The sequence below is a fragment of the Miniopterus schreibersii genome (assembly GCF_964146895.1).
Source record: "Miniopterus schreibersii genome assembly, chromosome: 11".
NCBI lineage: Eukaryota > Metazoa > Chordata > Mammalia > Chiroptera > Miniopteridae > Miniopterus > Miniopterus schreibersii.
Window position 1 is genome coordinate 65,214,866 of NC_138111.1, and position 19,794 is coordinate 65,234,659.

The following is a 19,794-nucleotide window of genomic DNA, read 5'->3' on the forward strand; positions in this document are numbered from 1 at the left end:
AGAACTTTTATGAAGAACTTGGGCATTTTATTACAACATCTGTTTCTACATTTTAATTTCTCTCCTTCCTTTTTTATAGGTATTTGCGTACTTTTTTTTCAAATGAGAAGACCTTTTTGTTTGCCACAAGAAGGCTATTATCCAGAATGTTAATGGGTTTTCAGCTATTAAGATGTAATGATATACCTTGAGTATTTAACTATAAATTTGAAAACTCTCCATGAACAATCTCTGAGGAATACTTAGACTGCAGTCCTGGTAAATTGGCTCGTTTTCCTGTAATTTACTGGAAGTGCTGATATGAGAGCAGTCCTAATGTGAAAAGTACATTAATCCCTGGAGTTGCATTGTATGTATTAAATTATTACTCTCAAAGAATAAAGTGTCTGAGGCCATTTAGCCTTCATTCACATTTGTTACTTAGAATCACAGCAGAGAAACAGTCACTTATCTTTTGATGCGCAAAATTAGAAATGATACATTTAATATATTTTAAAACAAGAGGTATAGTGATGTTCAGTTATGCTTTTGCATAACAATTGCTCTTTTCCAAAACAAGGGCTGTTCTAGTTAGGAGCAGGATTCTTCTGGCTTTGTGGAGGCCCCTTCCATTCCACTGGTAATGGAAATATTTTTAGAAACAGTAATGCAGCTTTCTTTGATGCCAGTCACAAAGATTAGTCTGCCTTCTTGCCCTGAGCTTCTACCACATTGGGGGATCATTTAAGAAGGTAGTCAACTTGCAGAAGCAGTGGCTGCTGGAGCATTTAGGGTCTTGGAATTTTGTCTAATTGTGTTTGTTTGTTTTTTTCTTTGCCAGGGGACTGAAAGTTGTGGAACCATAATTTGTGACATCAGGGTGTGTGTGTTTTTGACAGACAGCCATTTATGATTCCGAATGATTAAGGCAGATAGGAAGCCCCTTCTGAGAGTTTAACAAAGCTCTCAGCAACCTACACCATGGACATAAAGCTGGACCCTTCTCGAGATGACCTGCCTCTCATGGCCAACACCAGCCACATACTTGTGAAGCACTATGTACTGGATTTAGATGTGGATTTCGAAAGTCAAATCATTGAGGGCACCTTAGTACTTTTCTTTGAGTCTGGAAACAGATACAGGAAAAAGAGTGGTTCCACTGAGGAAACCTGCCAATCAGAGTCAAATGAAGCCTGCAAATTTAGGACGCCGGAACCCTGCCTTGTTCCTGTGACAAATACAAGGACCTTCTCATCTAAAATGGGATACAGTGATTTTGCAATCTGTGATGAAGGTGAAAGAGATACTTCTGGTAAAGATGGTAACCATGACAACCAGGAACAGGCTTCTGGGATTTCTAGCTGGAAGCAGTGCTGTGACACAGGGAATCATGGGAGCGAGGATTTCTTGCTGGTGTTGGACTGCTGTGATTTATCTGTGTTAAAGGTTGAGGAGGTGGATGTTGCTGCTGTGCCAGGTATTGAAAAATTTACAAGGTCTCCCAAGCTCACGGTTGTTTCTGAGCTCAGGAATCAGATTGTACGTGAACTTGTGACTCTGCCTGCGGATCGGTGGAGGGAGCAGTTAGACTATTACGCTCGCTGCAGCCAGGCTCCTGGCTGTGGGGAACTCCTGTTTGACATTGACACTTGGAGCTTACAGATCAGGAAGACAGGGGCTCAGACAGCTACTGACTTTCCTCACGCCATAAGGATATGGTACAGAACCAAACCCCAGGGGCGATCAGTTACATGGACCTCAGACCAGAGTGGCAGGTAGGTATCGGGTACCCGCAGCCCCTATCTGTTGATCTCACACACTGGGAGGTGAGCCTTTGCAGGAACGCTCTCAGGCAGGGGACCAACTCTGCAAAGGTGCACCTCTTTATTCTGTGGCCATCACCTATCCAGCCTCAAATCCTTAGAGCCACAGTGAAGCAGGTAAATTCCCAAGCATGCTCAACTCTTAATAGGATTACTTCCCTTAAGTCAGGATGAAAAGATTACTTTATTAAGCCCCTTGTATTTCTGTTAGGAGATTGAAAGGCAAGCCTGATGATTAAATCCCGAGCCTCGTTCTCTGTTAGGATCTCTGCAGCAACTTCCCCTGCTGTGGATGGGAGCGGTCTGTGTCTCTGAGTAGACTTTCTCAGAGTTCCCTCTCATTCCCCTGAGGGAGCAGACTGCTGCCAAGTTGGGTCCGTGTGAATGCTTCCAAATAAAGCCAGCTCTGCTTTGTGACTTGCTTACTGTACCTGTCTCTTGGCAGCTCTGCCTCTCTGGACTTTGTCAGTCATCATATAATGTGAACCTCCCAAGCCTTCAGATGGTCTGTTTGTGAGGGGTGACAGTCCTGCTGACAGTGCAGACTTACTCTGGTCATGATTCTTCATATTCGATAGCAGGGAGACTCCTGGTTTTTAGTGTGGGGAGAAGGAACCGATAGGCATTGATTTCCAGGGGATGTATTTCAGGAGCCTTTTGTTCTGTCCTTCTTGCCACTCCTCCAACAGTTGTTCAGGAATTTTAGAATTTGAGAATTTTTAAATGAAACTTTATAGAGCCCTCATTATTTTAACTGTTTCTTTGTGCTGATGTACTAGAAATCAGTGTGGTAGTTACTGCAGAGCTAGGCTGGAGGAGTGGTGGTCTCTGCCAGCTTGCCTAAGCGCCTTCTGACATTGGACCGCCTTAGTGGAAACAGTAGTTTCGCTAAAGTGCTTATATCTCTCTCCAACCCACCCCCCAAAAAACCTTTTACCTTTTTTTAAAGCATCAGTTTGACTTTGAGCCCTAATTACCCCATTCCTTGCCTCTAATCTTACCCCCTGCTCTGGTCTCTTGCCCCACTTGGAATGCGTTCACTTTCTGCCTTATTTCTGCAGGAGTCTCAGGCAGCCTTTGGGAAATTGCAAGCTTGATACAAACTTACATCAGTACAAAGCATAGTGATTTATTTGTAGAATAACATTGGATATTCTTGGGAGACCATGAGGGGAAAGAAACAGGTGTTCTTATTGTAACTTCAAAGTTTTTTTTGAAATTATTAAAGATGGGGTTTTCATAAGATTTAACTATACTATCTCTGAATACTTAACTAGGAAATGACAGTTTTTATATTCATAGATATTTAACTTTTGAATTGAATAATGGGGAAGGAGAAACTATTGACAGTATTTGGAAGAAATACCCGTTAATGGCCTCAAACATGTCTGTCTGCTCAGTGCTCACTGCAAAGAAAGAGAGTAGACTTGTGAATTGCATTACGTATAGTTGAGTAGGAATGCATAACTCCTGGTTTCCATAAACTAAAGAGGTCCTTGGGCACAATTTGCTCCTGCAGAGGCTGACTTTGTGAATTGATTCTTGATAAATTCTGATAATTTAATAAAATGCATGGTCACAGCAGGAGTTTAAACTGTATCCTTGGAAGTTTGTGATTACACGTGAGTGCAGAAATGGCATTTATGCAGTTGTACAGGGATAATAAATGTGTGGTGTTTTTTAATCCTCAAAAGATGTTTTTTTTCTCCCCCCCTTTTTTGGGGAGGGGAGGGATTTTATTTAAGATTATCTTCTGTGAACAGCCACCAGATCTTTGTAAATTCTCCCATGTGCTTAAGAATAAACCTAGGTATATACTGGTAACTGTTTGGATACTTTAAGGACTTTAAAATGCCCAAGGATCCCAAATTGATTGACAGAAATAATTCCTTAGTGATATGAGTGAATAGTAATTATCAGGGTTGCAATGCTTTATATGGGTATAATTGGGTGAAAATATAAAATATCACAATTATGTGAAAAATATAACTGGGTAGAGCTTATTTCCTCTAATTAAAACTTAAATAGTTATTACATTTTTACCCTTGAATGCAGAATACTATCAGTATACCTACCATAAATTCTTAGTCCTGGATGAGGAACTTTTTATTCTCATTTTACAAGTAGGAAAATTGAATAAAATTACTGGAAGCTCCTAGAAGAAGCCATGTCTAATTGTGAAAAAGAGCTACATTTCTTACACATTTAATCTTTACCATGTTCCTGACTGTATACAAAGATTTCGACATTTAAAAAAATAAATGAATTATGTTAGCTTTCAATAAATTTCTCTTTTAAATCTATATTAGTCAGAAACTTAAGTAACCTCTAAATTGGTTCCTTTCCTTTAAGTTCCATCACTGGCTTCTTCCCTTCCTACCTTACCACACCCCTTGTCCAGAATAACACTCATGTTGGTTTATTCTACATAAGTGAGAAATCATTTAGGAGGTCAGAGGAGCCCAGGGTGGAATATAAAATGTGACAAAATGATCTAATGATATTAAAATGTGTGAAACAACCTCACTGAAGTGGGTAGGGGAAAGGATGCTGACCTAAATAACTTTGGAAATGTGGAGTCTGTAAAGCTAAAGGCAAAGGAAACTGTACACAATATCACAGTTGACAAAGTTGTTTCCCATGGGTATATAGGTTATATTTTGGTATCACTATACATGTATGCTGGAATTGAACAACTGAGTAAGTGAATGGCAGATGGTGGGAGCCAGCTTTCTCACTGTCGAAGTTCAAGGTTTTAGATGAGCAAAGGGAAGACGCTAGAAAAATGCATGTGGAAATGGATTAGAACTGGAGACATCACTATGGACTCACATTTAGCTTAATATAGATATGGATGGTTGGACACAGAAATAAGTATAGAGATGGTGTTTCCAAGGGTTAGCATACACACATATATTTCCTTGCTTGTCAGCCGAAAGGGTTTTAGAAGCAGGAGCACACCGAGAGCCTGGATCTTGGTTTCTAGTACCATTCTCCAATAAAGGAACCAGGGCTTCTTGGAGAAATAGCTAGGACTAGGGCGAGAAATATACAAGATGAGCCTGGAGCATCTTGTTAGTGCCAGAAAATAAGGAAATGCTCAAACAACATCTACAACCTGCAACTGTGGGTGTATGTCAAAGGTTCAGGGAGCCATGTGAAAGAGCTCCTAATGGCCAAAGCTGAACAACAAAATAAAGAAAATAGCTTTGGATGGTAACACAAAGTATAAAATAAACATCTGAGTCCATTCTGATATATATAAGTGACTGACTGAATAAACAGAAGGAGGGGAATGGGACAAATCCCTGGTGCAGAAGTCTAAGTTATGGGGGCACTCTGTCCTCAGGAAGTGGAGCATACCTCCTCTCTCCTTAAGTGTGGCCTACACACAGTGACTTCCTTCCCAAGAGGACAGTATGGAAAGGGGGTGTGTAGTTTTACATTGGAGAAACCTCACAGACAGGACCTCATTGAGGGGGGCAAGGTTAACATCAACAGTGATAGGTCATGTTAATAGTGTGTATCCTTAGTATGATGTGATGAGAATGACAGACATCTTTGTGACCTTCCTCCCTCAAAGCCACACCCCAGTCTAACCAAGACAGAAACATCAGATAAATCCCAACTAAGGGACATTCAACAAAATACCTTACCAGTACTCCTCAGAACTCAAAGTCAACATTAAGAAAGCCTTAAGAAACCCAGCACCTAAGGAGATACAACGATTAAAGGTAATGTAGGATCCTGGAACAGAAAAAGGACATTAAAGAAAAACTAAGGAAATCTGAGTAAAATTTGGACTTTCCCTAATAATAATGAGTCAATATTTGTTCATCAACTGTGACAAATGTAACATACTATTATAAGATGTTAATAATAGGGAAAACTGGGTATGGAGTATATGGGAGCTCTCTATATTTTTGCACTTAAAAAAATCTAAAACTGTTCCAAAATAAAAAGTTTATTAACAAAATAAACCTCAAATTTGGAAAGAAGTTACCGTCTTTCTACCCTAAAACCCCTCTTCTCTGAGGGCTGTCCTCCCATTTTTACCAAGTGGCAGTGTTCTCTGGTGAACTGAAAGTACATTTGAAGCTATGAAAGTGTATTCCTTCCAATTATTGTCAATAACCTCTTCTTTCCCATTATTATTCTAGTTCTAAAATAAAATATCTGGAAATAAGTATAAAAGCTACATTTTCCTGCCTTGGTTTAGCCATTGTGGGGTTGTGGCAGCTCTTGAACTGAAATGCTCTTTCTTCCCTCCATCATTTAGATACGAATTTTAGCTGACATTTAAAAATGACTGATAAAGCAAACACATATATGAAAATCTGATACAGCTTGGTTCTTAGAAACAATGTTTACTTTGTGTGGTGTGTTCCTGTCCTTTAAAAATATTCTGAAGAACTATTTGAGAACAGGGTCAAGGTCAAGAGTATGTAAAGATGTTCTTGCTTAAGTTAGAAAGGGACTTCATATCTCTTTGATTCTGTGTTCTTAACAGACCTAAGAAAACAGCTTTCAAAAATGGCAATCTTTATTCAAAGTTTATGTACTTTCTGCATGTTCCCATATTTTTCCCATTCCAGTGAATGAAATGTTAGTTAAAACCAAAGCATTCTCTCTGGTAACCCATTCCCTTAGCGTCATTAAAATAGTTGTGGAACCAGCCAAGTGGTCTAGGAGATCTGGGCTTAAGCTGATGACATCACTGGACATGAGTTGAGTGGAGGAGAAATTTGGTTAAATATAGCAAATTTATTTTTAAAGCTACAACTATTTGGATCATTGTTAAAGATAAAGAAACTGATTAGGAAAATAATTATAATTTAAAGTAATATTAAAATTTAAAATTTTCTAAATCACTATGATGTTTCTTTGTTTTAGACAAGACCAGTATAAAGTTGGCAAAATACAAAAGAGAGCAATTTTTTTCTATTATATTTATTGCTCAGCTGTTGGACCAAGAAAGATGTAGACCTTTGGAGTATTTTTAGTTTGACATCAGAACCAGATGTTAAAACATGTTTTCTACCCCACTAAAATAGTTTCATTGTTTTATATCTCACTATAAAGGAAAGTTTTAAAATTAAAAAAAATGAGCGGAAGATCTTTCAGAAGAGATCTAAAATCTAAAAGGAACGTTTCTACAATTAATTTTTTTCTTATTTGCTTCCAGAAACCAATACGAAATTCATGAGAACTAAACTGGAAATACACATTATTTCTATAATATTGTAGAGCTTTAAAGGAGGAACCGAGATTTCCAAACGTGAAAATGTTTGGAAGGTTCTGCTCTAGCCTCTTTCTCCCCTTGCTGCACGTAGATCCGCCTCCGTTTCCCAGAATCCCATTCGAGTCGCGGGAGAAAAGACAATAGACCGTGTTAAACAAGTAACCAAAATGACCAACCAAACAGCATCAACAGAAAATGACAAAACACAGCAAACTATAACCAAAAGTGTAATATATTGAAAAGAACCAGATGGTGAGAGCAAGAGCCCGAAGTACTCTTCAGAGCCATGCTGCCAACTAGCTCTGTGACTTCAGATAAGTCATTTTACTTCTCTGGAGCTCAATTTTCTCATGTATAAAACGAGAAGTTTCCATCTGAGGATCTCCAAATGCTTTCCACATGTAAAGTTCTATATTCACAAGGGACTTCCAAATGAGAAATACTGTCTTTGCTTTATAAATAGCTTGCCAATTTTCCATCCAAAACACCTCTGGTGAAAAGTGGTGGATTTCTGACTCAAAGCCACTTTTATTCAGTCCAGTCCTTTTTGACTAGATGGAAAATCGGAGTCCAATCCTCATTCTTCGACCTGCCATACCTTTAGTATGTTTGATGGATCCTGGTTCTGGTAATTGTGCCATGAAGTAGAGTGATGATAAGGAAAGGGTGTGTGTGTGTGTGTGTGTGTGTGTGTAGGAGAGAGAGAGTCATAGTTGACACTTCTTGTTGTGATAGTTTGGCTCTTCATTTTTGTGGCACAAGAAGGTAAAAGGGTTGCTCACCTGCAGTGGAGACTGTAACTTGGGTTTAATGAGATTAGGGCATCATAAAAAAGGTCAGGTGCAGGAAGGAGAACAGATGGCGAGGAATTGGTAGATACCTGAGGACTTTGTGACCCTGGAAAACCTATAAAAGAATGTGGGCCACCGGCGTCCAGTGACCAGCTCAGTGCCTCCTTGTGGGAAAACACCCCATCCAGCCACATGCAGGCAATGTGGACTCCTCACTTCCTACCCTCTTCTGGAGCAGCCCCCTCCCCATTCACTGAATGGTGATAACTAAGTCTCTGAAAATGGGTGATTTTATGCAAAGTAATGGAACCTGAAACATTTTTAAACTAAAAATAACCCCCTTTTCACCCCAACTGCAAAAAGACAAAATGCATACAGTAGTCAAATGAAGGGAAAGAAAATACATGGTTTGAATAAATCCCCTATAAGTGTTTTTTTGTTTTTTTTTTAATAGATGGCATAGGTCTCTGTCTGCTCAGGCTATGACAAAATACCACAGACTGGGTGGCTTATAAATGGATTTATTTTCACAGTCCTGGAGGCTGGAAGTCTGAGATCTGGGGTCCAGCATGTTTGGGTTCTGGAGAAGGCTCACTTCTGGGTGAGCCAGAGGCTGGGAATTCTGTCAGGCTCCAATCTCATTAATGTGGACTCTGCCCTCACGACCTAAGCACCTTCCAAAGGTCCCACCTCCTAATGCCATCACATCGGGCATTAGGATTTCAACATGAGAATTTGGGGGGAACACATTCAGATCAAAGCAGCATGGTATGTCTCATCCTTATTTGACCACTCTGGGAGCACACGGACATATAACAAAGCCAAGGTCATTGTTATTCTGGCAGGTTCTTCCTCACTTCTGTTCTTTAATGGCAGCAAGTCAGGGGCCTGCCTCTCAACCCCTGTATTACCCTGTTTTCTTTTTGATTTTCAGTGTCCTCCTCCCACTTCCACAACTCCTGTGCAGTTAACTGGGCTCCCCGAGGAGTCTCCCATGCAGCATGTGAGCTGAGCCGGGTGTGGGAGTTTTCCTTTGCGTGCTGGAAGGAATTATCCAGTATGGAAGTAAGCATCAGAGAATTTTCGACTGGCGTGTTTTAGCAACATGGCCGAGGTGCAAGGCTGTGCACGCCGCATAAACACAGCTGCATTTATTTGTGATCACACATCCAGATAACTGTAGAACATGTTTATAAGTGCATAGAGATATCCTTCCCCTCTTGGGGTATGGAGGGCAGGAAACCAGCTCTCCATATAGTTCTCAGTTAATGTGTGCATGATGGGAGCCATCTTTACCCTCAGTCACCAAGTAGAGAGGATGACTGTCATGACTATGAAGACCCCATGTTCACCTGTTCTCCACTTGCTGTCAGATGCCTAACATTCCACCATTAGAGCTTTATCCAGAGGTTAAAGATCTCATTCCTGTTAAAATATAGTTATTTATCTTTCTTTTTAAAAATCTTCAACAGCTTAATTCAAAACTCATTTCCTTTGATTCATTTAAAGGGTCACTGACATGAGGTATCTCTGTGTGCAAGTGACTGACTGTCTAGGAATTTTCTATTGTGATTATAGTGGTTATAGAGTTTGGTAATCTTTGGCTGTGTGCCCAAGACCTGAGAAAAGCCCCTGAAGAATTTTAACCCCCAATTTTTATGCTTCTAGCAGTTTTCGGTGAGTGAATTTGGTGTCATGGTTAAAAAGTAAGTCCTGAGTCAGACACATGTAAATAACTTAGTATTCTTTGGCTTAGAAACACATTTCGAGATTTTATTTAAAATGAATCAGATCCTTGATCGTTTTGTAAACTGCTTACGGAGACACTAATTTTGGATGTTGTTCATTTAAGTACGGATACCAAAAACTGTCCAACCATCTGTAATATGTGAAATCCGGGCGTGCGTGTTGTTCCTGTCCACCTGATGTCAGGTATTTCCTCTGGCTGGGTCGGAATTTCTGGTCCCCCTTCCGGCTTCCGCACATTGACCTTCTGAACCTCTGTGGCGTGGCTCTCCTTCCAGACTGTCAGGCTCAGGGGCTTCCGGCCTGTATCTTTGGGTTTTGCTGGTGTCTTTTTCTTGTTTCTCTTAGTGTGGTGGTCATGGGGATCACTGGGAAAGATGATTAAAGTGCTGGCAAAAATCATTCAAGTTGATGATGTTCCCCAAAGTCCTGTCTTTCCCCCTCTAATTGGAGTGACTAGTTACTTCCTCTCTACTTTTGGGGTGCTCTTTGTGCTGTCACTCTGATGAACAGTTCCCACCCCAACCCCCCTATCTGAGTGTGGCACCCAGACTCAAATCTGCCTGCAACAAAAAAACACTACTTTTTAAAATTATCATTCTTAAATTTTCTTAGATCAGTCTGATTTCAGACACTCAGTCCCATTGTTGGACACTGAGCTGTTTGGGGTTAGGAAGTCACCATCTCTGTGTCCTTACAATGCCCTCTGCCATATGGTGAGTAAAGCCTTTTATATGCAAATTACACAGGTAGGAACTCCTCTTCTCCCTGACCCTTCTGTGACCTTCCTTGTGGTCCTGAGTTTCCTTTCCTGTTTAATAACTTCATGATTCATTTTCTCACTTGAGCTGGAAACCTGAGAAAATTCTGTTACCTATTTCTGGATAACAAATTACCCCCAAACTTAACAGCTTAAAAGAATAAATATTTACTATTTCACAGTTTCTAAGGAATCCAGGGGCAACCTAACTGGGTGGTCGTGGCCAGGATCTCTTACAAGGTTGCATTCTCCTGCGGTGCAGGCATCTCAAGGCTTAACTGGAGCTGGATGGTCCTCTTCCCAACTCACAGGCATGGCTGTTGACAGACCACATGTCCTCACTGACTGTGGGCTAGAGGTCTCGGTTTCACATGAGTGCTCCATAGGCTCCCAGTGTGTCCTCATGCTATAGCAGCTGGATTTTCCCCAGAGTCAGTGAGGAAGAGAAAAGGGGGGGGGGAGAACCCTTAAAATGGAAGCCACAGATTTTTAAATAATCTCAGAAGTGGTACCTGCCATCTCCTATTGGTCACACAGACTAACCGTCATACACTGTGCTAGGGGACTACACAAGGGTGTGAATATAAGGAGGCAGGGGTTATTAGGGACCAACTTGGAAGCTGGCTACCTCAGAGAGGCCTTTCTTTACTTCTCCCTGTCCTTCAGCAAACCACTAAGTCCCTCTGATTCTTCCTCTGCAGTGTTCCTCAGATATGGCCTTGTCTCAAATCTGCTTGTTTCTTCTGGAAAGAGGTGTCTAGCATGGCCTCCAACCCAACCTGTTAGGGCGAAGGACAGCAGACCTTGGCAAGCCAATATTTTGGGGAGGATTTTTTCTCTATGCAGAGAAGGGGAGACTGAAACACCAGAGTCATCCTAAGGAAATGAGGTGCTGAGCACAACAGCAAGAGAGCACAGATACTTTAGACTTGACCTGAGCACCCTAGGACTTCAGACCATGATATGGGACTGCTCCCCTTTGCCTGAAACAGAGAAAGTCTTAGGACATCTGTAGACAAGAGCCTGCTATTTTCCTGTGAGCATCACAAATAAGTTTAACTTCACAAGTGTACTTAGATTGGAAGTGGCTTCCTAGAGCTCTTGAACTGAGAAAAACTGTGGGATCCATCCTGTTCAGTGAGAAAGCAAGCCTCGATCTCAAGGTCTGCCATTGCCAGAGGAAGCAAGAGTCATGCCTGCCATTTGGCAACTGGGAATACACCTTGTTTCCACTGACAATACTCACTTTTCTTTTTTGGGACCCTTCTCTAAGATGGGCTTTTGGAAAAAAACAAAACACTTAATAGATAGAATGATCAGAACTAGGCATGCTTGACCCAACCTTGTTAGGCTACTTGAGCTGCTGTAGCATACCTCTCACCACATACCCACCCCCACCAGCCCTACCTGGGAGAGGCAACTCATTGGGTTCTTAAACAGCCTTAGGCAGGACAGTTAAATAAGGCTCATTGGAACTGATGGGAGATTCTGGATCTTCCATGAAATTTTGTTCTTGGATCTATAAACTTGGAATACAGAATCATAGGTATATGGACGAGAACAGAAAGTGGAGGTCACCAACCTGTGTTCCATCCCCATTTTACATGTGACTCAGGTCAAGGAGCTTTTCCATAGTCATTTAATCAGAAACCCAGGCAGGAATAAAGTCTGAATTTCTGATCTTTCCCTGTTCCCTGTCAAACCTGTGAGTTATCATGTATACTTCTAGGAAGGTAGACTGCACCTGCCTATCTGCCCTAAGGTCCATTTTCTGCTCTTATTGTGATCTTCTCTGAATGACCATGCACCTCATTACCTAGGCTACCTTGTCTTCTGTTTCCTGGTAGGTTTGACCAGTGTGGAGCTGGGGGGCACTGGTGGAAAAATTTGACAGCAGGAGTTGGTGAGAAACACAGTGTTTCATGTTCCCCCCCAGCTTCCTTTGGCATCTCCAACAGTGACGGAGCGTCCTCTAATCCCGGTACCCATTGGACAGTCCCCACTGTGATTTCTGCTGGCGTCTGCTGGATGACGCAACAACAGCCAATAACATCAGCTTCTCCAACCCAAAGAGTCCCAGCTACTTACTGCTGTGCTTAATCTCTGGGTTGCCTCACTGTGCCCTGTTTGGCTTCCCAGCTCTTATAGCACTTGTATAAACCGATTCCCTATATTAAATTATCTCTGTTTGTTAAGACCTAGGCAGTTTTTTCTTGACTGGACCTTGACTCATAGAGTGGGACCATCATTCTGTGTGTTCTTGCACATTTTAGGAATACAATAAATGTTAATCATAGTGAAGCAAAAAGTGGGAACATTTTCCTAAGACACTTTCCTGACTCAGTTTTGTGCCTTCTACATTGTGGTGTCAAAAGAATGTATTCCCTTGATCTCATTGATCTTTTCCATCTCTGTCAACTGTGACTTAATCATGGAAGAGATCGTTCTTGGTAAGCAAAGGTTTGTCTATTTTAATTGTTAACAGAATGAGCCTTAGTGTCATGCCATTGGTTTCCCAAACTTGCTTTGATAACGTCTACACTTGGCCTTCCTGTCACAGCCTGTCACCTATAGTCCTGTTTATATGCCAACCCCTGTTCTTCGCCTCCACACAAGGACTCCCACACGGGTTCTATTAGAGATGTTGGTTTCCAAGATTGGGGTATCAGCCCACCACCACTGGATTTGAGACCACCAGCTTGTTTTTCCAAACATTAATATCTCAGTGATCTCCAAACTTATTTTCTGTTCCAGAATATTTTCCGAGTTTTGTAAGAATGTCTCTAAAGTTTTTTCTTTTAAAGGCGTAAGGTTAGCTTAAGGGGAGGGGCAAGGGTAATATAAATTTTAACTTGGCAGACTAGTGTTTAAAACTTTAACCAAAAAGTATTTTTCCCTTAAAAAACAACTCTCTTTACATATTTAAGTAATTCATTTGGGAGAAATTACCACTTAGACAGCCCTTGGCAGTTTCAGTTGAAAATGCTTTGAAACTAGTCAACTACAAAGCCTCAAATGTTTTTTCTTTGAAAGCTCAACTTAACCTTCTCTACCATGGTGATGAGGAAAGTGACAACTTATTTTAAAGATTCTCCCCCTTTGTTTCTTTGTCTGTCTTTTGCAGGCCATGTGTTTATACTATGGGATCTCCAGTAAACAACAGGGCCCTTTTTCCATGCCAGGAGCCACCCGTTGCCATGTCAACATGGCAGGCCACAGTCCGAGCAGCTGCATCTTTTGTTGTTTTAATGAGTGGGGAAAATTCTGCCAAGCCAACACAGCTTCGGGAAGGTACTATACATGTGTTCGGTGCTTCTTTATGTATCACACACACGCTCGACCGGGAACCCAATACGTGGTGTTTTTCGCAACTTTAAAGAGCTCCTTTATTAGTTGGGTTGGAATGAACATGCTAGAAAACATCTTGCCAGAGAAAACAGCGGGGAGGAGGAGGGGGCTTTGGGGAGCCTGGGCAGGCATGTGGGGCTCTTCATGCCAGACTTATCAATTCCTAGAGTGTTTTAGCAGTTGCTTTGACCTGGTGGTTTGTGGGCCATAAGTGGGTGGTCTTGGTTGAAGACTTTCTGGGCAGGCAAGTGTGTCACGGAAACACCATTACAGTTGAGTTGCCTGTGGTTGGGTTGTGGAGCCTGCACAGGGTGTTCATTACGCCGAGTGATAGTGCTGTTGGCTGGCCCACCAGAGCTGTCCTGGTCAGGCTCTGTTCTAAACACTGTTCGCCCACGGGAGTTCTGCACCAGAGGTGTAAAAGATGGAAGGCAAGTGCTAATGAGCCCACAAGGTTCTGTCTGGGAGTTACTTGCATATTGCAATAATTAACTTGTTCAGTGAGAGCCTGAGCATGTTGATGCCAGGTGAGATTTTTGTAATTGTAATATTTCTTCATTTAAAATATGGCACTTATAGAAACTTTAAATTTTGGAGAAATTAAAAGTAATAAAATTAAATGATTTTAGAAAAAGTGGTTGCTAACATTTTGTTGCCAGTATGTAAAACTATATGGCTGGTACGTATTAATCTATATGGATGGTATGTATTGTCATTTCAAAATTGTCATCATAGCATATAACAGTTTTTTTACTTATGGTGTATCTTGAATGTTTCCCAGGTCATTAAGTATTTTTCAAAACTATTATTTTAAGGTCTGCATAATATTTTATTGTATGCATATATCATATTTTAACATTTTTGTACTACTAGACATTTTTATTGTTTCCAGGTTTTTTTTCCTATTATAAATAAAATTGCATTAAATTCCTGAGGAGACATTTAGTATATAATTAGGATTATTGAGCAAAAGTTTTCAGCATGTGTAAGGCTGTTGGTAGATATCCCAAGTTGTTTCCCAGAAAGGTTGTACCAATTTACAGTTGTACCAATAATACATTTTTCATACCCTTCATGGGGTCCCCATTTCCTGGGAACTTCACCCATTTGACAGGCAAGAAAAGGTGTATCTTTAACTTGGATTCCTTTGATTATCAATGAGATTTTATATGTCCCTATAGTTTTCTTAACCATCTTCATTTCCTTTCTGTTTATTTCCTTTGCCCATTTTTGTACTGAGGCTTCAGTGAAGTTTTAAAAAATTTGTTCTGTATATTAATTTGATTGGCTCTTTAAAAAATAAAGATATTAATATCATCATATTTATGAAAAGTATTTTTCCCAGTTTTTAGTATGCCTTTTGATTTTATATAATGTTTTGATCTATTGTAGATTTTAATTTTTATTTAGTCAAATCTGTCAGATTACTCTTTGAAGATCTTTCTTTCTTTGATCTGAGATTCATCTGTTTTTTTTAAAATATTTTTATTTAATTAAAAATTTTTTCATTAAGTCTTTAATCTGTTTGTAGTTTATTCTAGTCAGGATTGTGAAATGAGGACTACAAATATATATTTTTTCCAAATAGGAAACAGGTTGCTTCAAGGTCATTTATTTTGAATCTTTTCTGAGTTGTGGTATCTCCTTTATCACAAACTAGATTTACACATGTACTAGAATCTTCAGTGAGTATATACTTGATTCTCAAAATAAAAACAAAACAAATAATACATTTAAAAATTTTAGTTTTAAAAATAGGTCACATTTCTGTGGTTCATTTACAAATAAACAAAGGACAAAAAATTGCACTAAAGTCTCCTTTTTACTCCTAATTCTCAGCTGCCCAGTAACCCTTTCCTCAAGGTAACCAAAGCCACCAATTTCCTATGTATAATATATGTATAATATATTTTTTCCTCCTTTGTTGCACAGACTGTAGTATTCTGTACATATTTTTGTATTGTACTTCACCCTTTAGAATAAATTTGTCTTACAGATAATTTCATATCTGAGCATAAAGAGCTTTCTCATTATTTTTATGACTGTAGAGTATTCCATAAATGGATCTTTTACAGTTTGTGAACCAATAGCTCTTGACTTCACTGAGTATCAAATAAGGAATTTAATGGGCATTTACTTCTATCATCTTCCCTTACCCATATTCCCCAGTTTTAATTAATACAATCGGGGTTTAGGACCCATATTATTTCTGTATTTTGTTTTTGTATTATATTTCCTATGAATTACAATTACTGTTTTATATCATGTAGTTTCAAATCATATTTGCAGTAAGTATTTAGACTGTCTTTATTCTTGAGCTTTTAAGTTTGAATCATCTCTCAGTCACCTGGGAAATGGTCTCACTTTGTTCTTTTTCTAGAAGGGTGGATGTGTGGTATATTTTATGAGCCCTCCCTATTTAGGTTGGCTTTTAGTTGTATTCACTTATGAACAATCCTTGTCTAGGTTTAAAATTCTTAGGACTTCTTCTATCTCTTAACAACTATAAACATTTTCATTATCATTCCTTAGCATTTCTGAGGAAAAATCTGATATCAATGTTTTAAAATATGTTTTTATTGATTATTTGGAGAGAGAGGAAGGGAGAGGGATAGAGAGAGAGAAACATCTATGAGACACATCCATCGGCCGCCTCCCGCATGCCCCCTACTGGGGATGGAGCCTGAAACCTGGGCATGTCCCCTGACTGGGAATCGAACCGGTGACCTCTTGGTTCATGAGTCAGTGCTCAACCTCTGAGCCACTGGTCAGGCCTCTAATATCAATTTTTTAAAAATTCTTTGAAAATATGATTTTCTTGCCTAGAGGCTCATAGAATTTCTATTTATTTATGCAATTCACAAATTTCTAGAAAGAAGCTAGCTGTGAATACCTTTGTTTTTAATCAACTTCATTAAAGTATAATTTACATGTAATAAAATGCACACAGTTTAAGCCTTATTCAATGAAGTTTGACAATTACACCAATTAGTTTAATCGGCACCCCTGTGAAGATGTAGAACATTTCCTTTACCCTGGGACTCCCCTTGTGCCTTTGCCATCTCTCCTTAACTCATTCCTCCCTAGCCCCACTCCTGTCAACCACTGATCTGATTTCCGTATTTGTAGATTAGCTTTGTCTCTGCTGAAGATTCATATAAATGGCGTCATCCCATGTGTAATCCTTTGTGTCTGACTTCTTTTGCTCAGCATAACGTTTGTGAGGTTTATCCATATTGTTGTGGGAGTTAATAGTTTATTATTTTTTTAAATCGGTGAATAGTAGCCCATTATGAGTAAACCATAGTTTGTTTATTCTCTCACCTGTTGGTGGACATTTGAATTATGTTTAGCCATGATGATAAACAATGCTTTGAACATTTGTGTGCAAGTCTTTTTGAGGACATAGATTTTCATTTCTCTTGGGTAAATTCATAAGAGTGGAATTTTTGGATCATATAAGTGCATGTTTAACTTTGTAAGTATCTGTCAAACTATTTCCAAAGTGATTGTATCACTTCGTATTCCACCAGCAATAGATGAGGGTCCTGTTGCGGTGCATCCTTGCAAACACTGGTGTTGTCAGTCCTTTTAATGTTAGCCTTCCAACTGGGTGTCCAAGGCTGTCTTGTTGTGGTTTTAATTTGCTTTCTCTGATGACTAGTGATGGTGAGCCACTTTCCGTACTTATTGTGCATTCTTATATCTTCCTTTGAAAAGCATCTCTTCAAGTCATTTGCCCATTTATTTAATGTGGGGGTTTTGGTTGTTTTATTATTAGGTTGTAAGAATGCTTTGTGTATTCTAGGTACAAACCTTTTATCAGATATATGTATTTCAAATATATCCCCTCAGTCTGTGTAGCTTGCCTTTTCATTTTTTATTCACACTCTATACCACTGATTTTCCATGGAAACATTTTGTTCCTTATTAATTCCATTATAGATTTAAATTGTTAGTTTCCTTACAATCATTCCTTATCTTTTTGATTTGTCTTTGTTATCTTTTGAACTCACTCTGTTATACTGTTTCAGTCTGTTGTCTTCTCACACTTTTTACTATTTTTTCATAGAAGTTGTATCTTCTTGTAGCATAATAGGAATGCCAGTTTCCTAAACTGGTTTCTACAGTAAATTGATTTCTGAGGCTTGTTCTTCTGAGTCCTTAGAATGATATTTTCTTTTACCTTTATTTTGCAGTGTTTCTTCCCCTGGTGCTCATGGCTTTCCTCGCTGGTGTGTCCCAGCGGACAGGATGCCGCCTGTGAATTTCCCTTTGCTCCATTCACTGTCCACATGTGTCCTGTCTGAAAGCTGCCCTCTCTTCAGCAGTTGAGGTTAGTGTGCGCACAGCCTCTCCATCCAGGCTCGGTGTCTGGTTGGCAGTTGTCTAGTGAAGTTCTGGTGGATTCACACAACCTCTTTCTCCACCCTCCCTCCTTGGTTCCCTGCCATGCTGAAATTGATTATCGGAAACACTGCAGTGTCAGGCGACCCCGACACCTGGACACCTCCAGCCTCCGTTTCTGCGCTTTGTGGTAGCCACACCTCCACCATGCCGTGTGGCTCTCCCTGCCCCATCTCACCAGGCCTGCATACTTTCCATTCACGGTTTGGTCCCGCAATTCAGACGGAAAGGCTTGTTTTTGGCTGTGTGTCTCAGACTCGAGCATTATTTTTCTATTTAGAGGGAAGAAAAATCATGTCCACCAGGGTTGGCTGAAATTACTTGTATTAGAATGATATCTTAAAACTATGAGTGTTAAGACTAGATATAAACTTTGTATGCTTATAATTCTTACAGATCTATAAAGCCAAAATAAAATTATAAATTAGGCACAGATTAAATTATTAAATCATTAAACTTCAAATGAACGACATAAGTTGAATGCAAAGGTTAATATGTTGTTGAAACGTATTTGTCCCTCACAGCGTGGACGTGCTGCGCACAGCCCCGTGCGTGAGCCGCGGCGATCTGGCTCTCCACCACCGTCCTGCCCCGTGCTGGAGAGCTGCCCTCGCACAGCCTGCTGTGGTGTCTGTTCTCATAAAAAGCATCAGCTTTATGTCGTTTTCTCATTACCTCTCAATAATGAAAGTGCTGCTGCCTGTCGCTGTGCAGTCACAGCACTGAGGCCCATGTGAGCTTGGAGGTGGTTTGGCAGTACTCAGTTATATCTGGATAACCCAGTTGACTGGCCAGAAGCAGCCACTGCCTGTTTTTGGAAATAACGTTTGATTAGAACATGGCCCTCATCTTTAGCTACTTTGGTGCTGTTGTGGCAGAGCTGAATAGTTGAAGCAAAGACTACATGGCCCACAAAGCGTAGCATATTTACTAACTGGTCCTCTACAGGAGAGTCTTCTGACCTCTTCAGTATCTGTCTGTTGTTGTCTGTTTGAAGATTAGCATAAAAATTGAAACAAGAATTGACTTTATAATTTTTGTGGAAAATTTTCATATCTCCAGGAATATATCTGTGGACCTTTTTTCAGAATTACCAATTCAGCACAGAGTTAAAATAAATACATGCAATTGGGATTTGCTAATGTTCATACCACTTATACCTTATGTGATATCTCAGACCAGACTTTACCAACTCAAACTGAGGGAGGCTTGGCAAGGAGAAAGCACTCTATGCCTAATACTGCAGTACCTCCTGCAGCCCAAGCTGGGTTTGTCAGAGGTCGGCCAGGAAAGATGCTGGCAGAGCTCTTTGCCAGTTCCAGAGTTGCTGTTCTGGAGGGGGGAGTAATCTCTAGGTGTCTCTACACTTCTTAGAAAAAATAGTCTGTGGATATAAGATGATACTACTTCCTTCCTGAGTTGTGTTTTCTAGATTGGTAGATTGGTCTCATAGGACCTCCTCTCTTATGCACAGTGCCCTTTAATGATGAGCTATCCTTGAAAATATGAGTGCAAACTCGACCCTCAGCTCATAGTTTCCATCCCAGTGCCACACCAGCCTGATTAGCACCTTTGCCAGGCGTCAGCTGATTTCCTGAAAGGGGAAAAGCACCTGGGAGCAGCATAATGCAATGAGGCACATCACAGGCACAGCGATGACAGCAGCCTGGGGACAGAGCATGGAAATCAGAAGGCCTT

General features: G+C 40.2%; 1 protein-coding gene across 3 annotated transcripts in view; it reads left to right on the forward strand.

The window, feature by feature from the left end:
• AOPEP (aminopeptidase O (putative)) overlaps nt 1-19,794 on the forward strand; it is a 331,307-nt gene that overhangs the window by 35,071 nt on the left and 276,442 nt on the right. For 2 of the 3 annotated variants that reach the window (XM_081151075.1, XM_081151074.1), the window contains exon 2: nt 13,466-13,632. In XM_081151075.1, coding sequence (XP_081007201.1) covers nt 13,482-13,632 — 151 coding nt within the window. In that variant the 5' untranslated portion in view covers nt 13,466-13,481. Of the gene's footprint in view, nt 1-820; nt 1,755-13,465; nt 13,633-19,794 lie in introns of all 3 variants that reach the window. The other variant, XM_081151073.1, reaches the window with a different exon arrangement.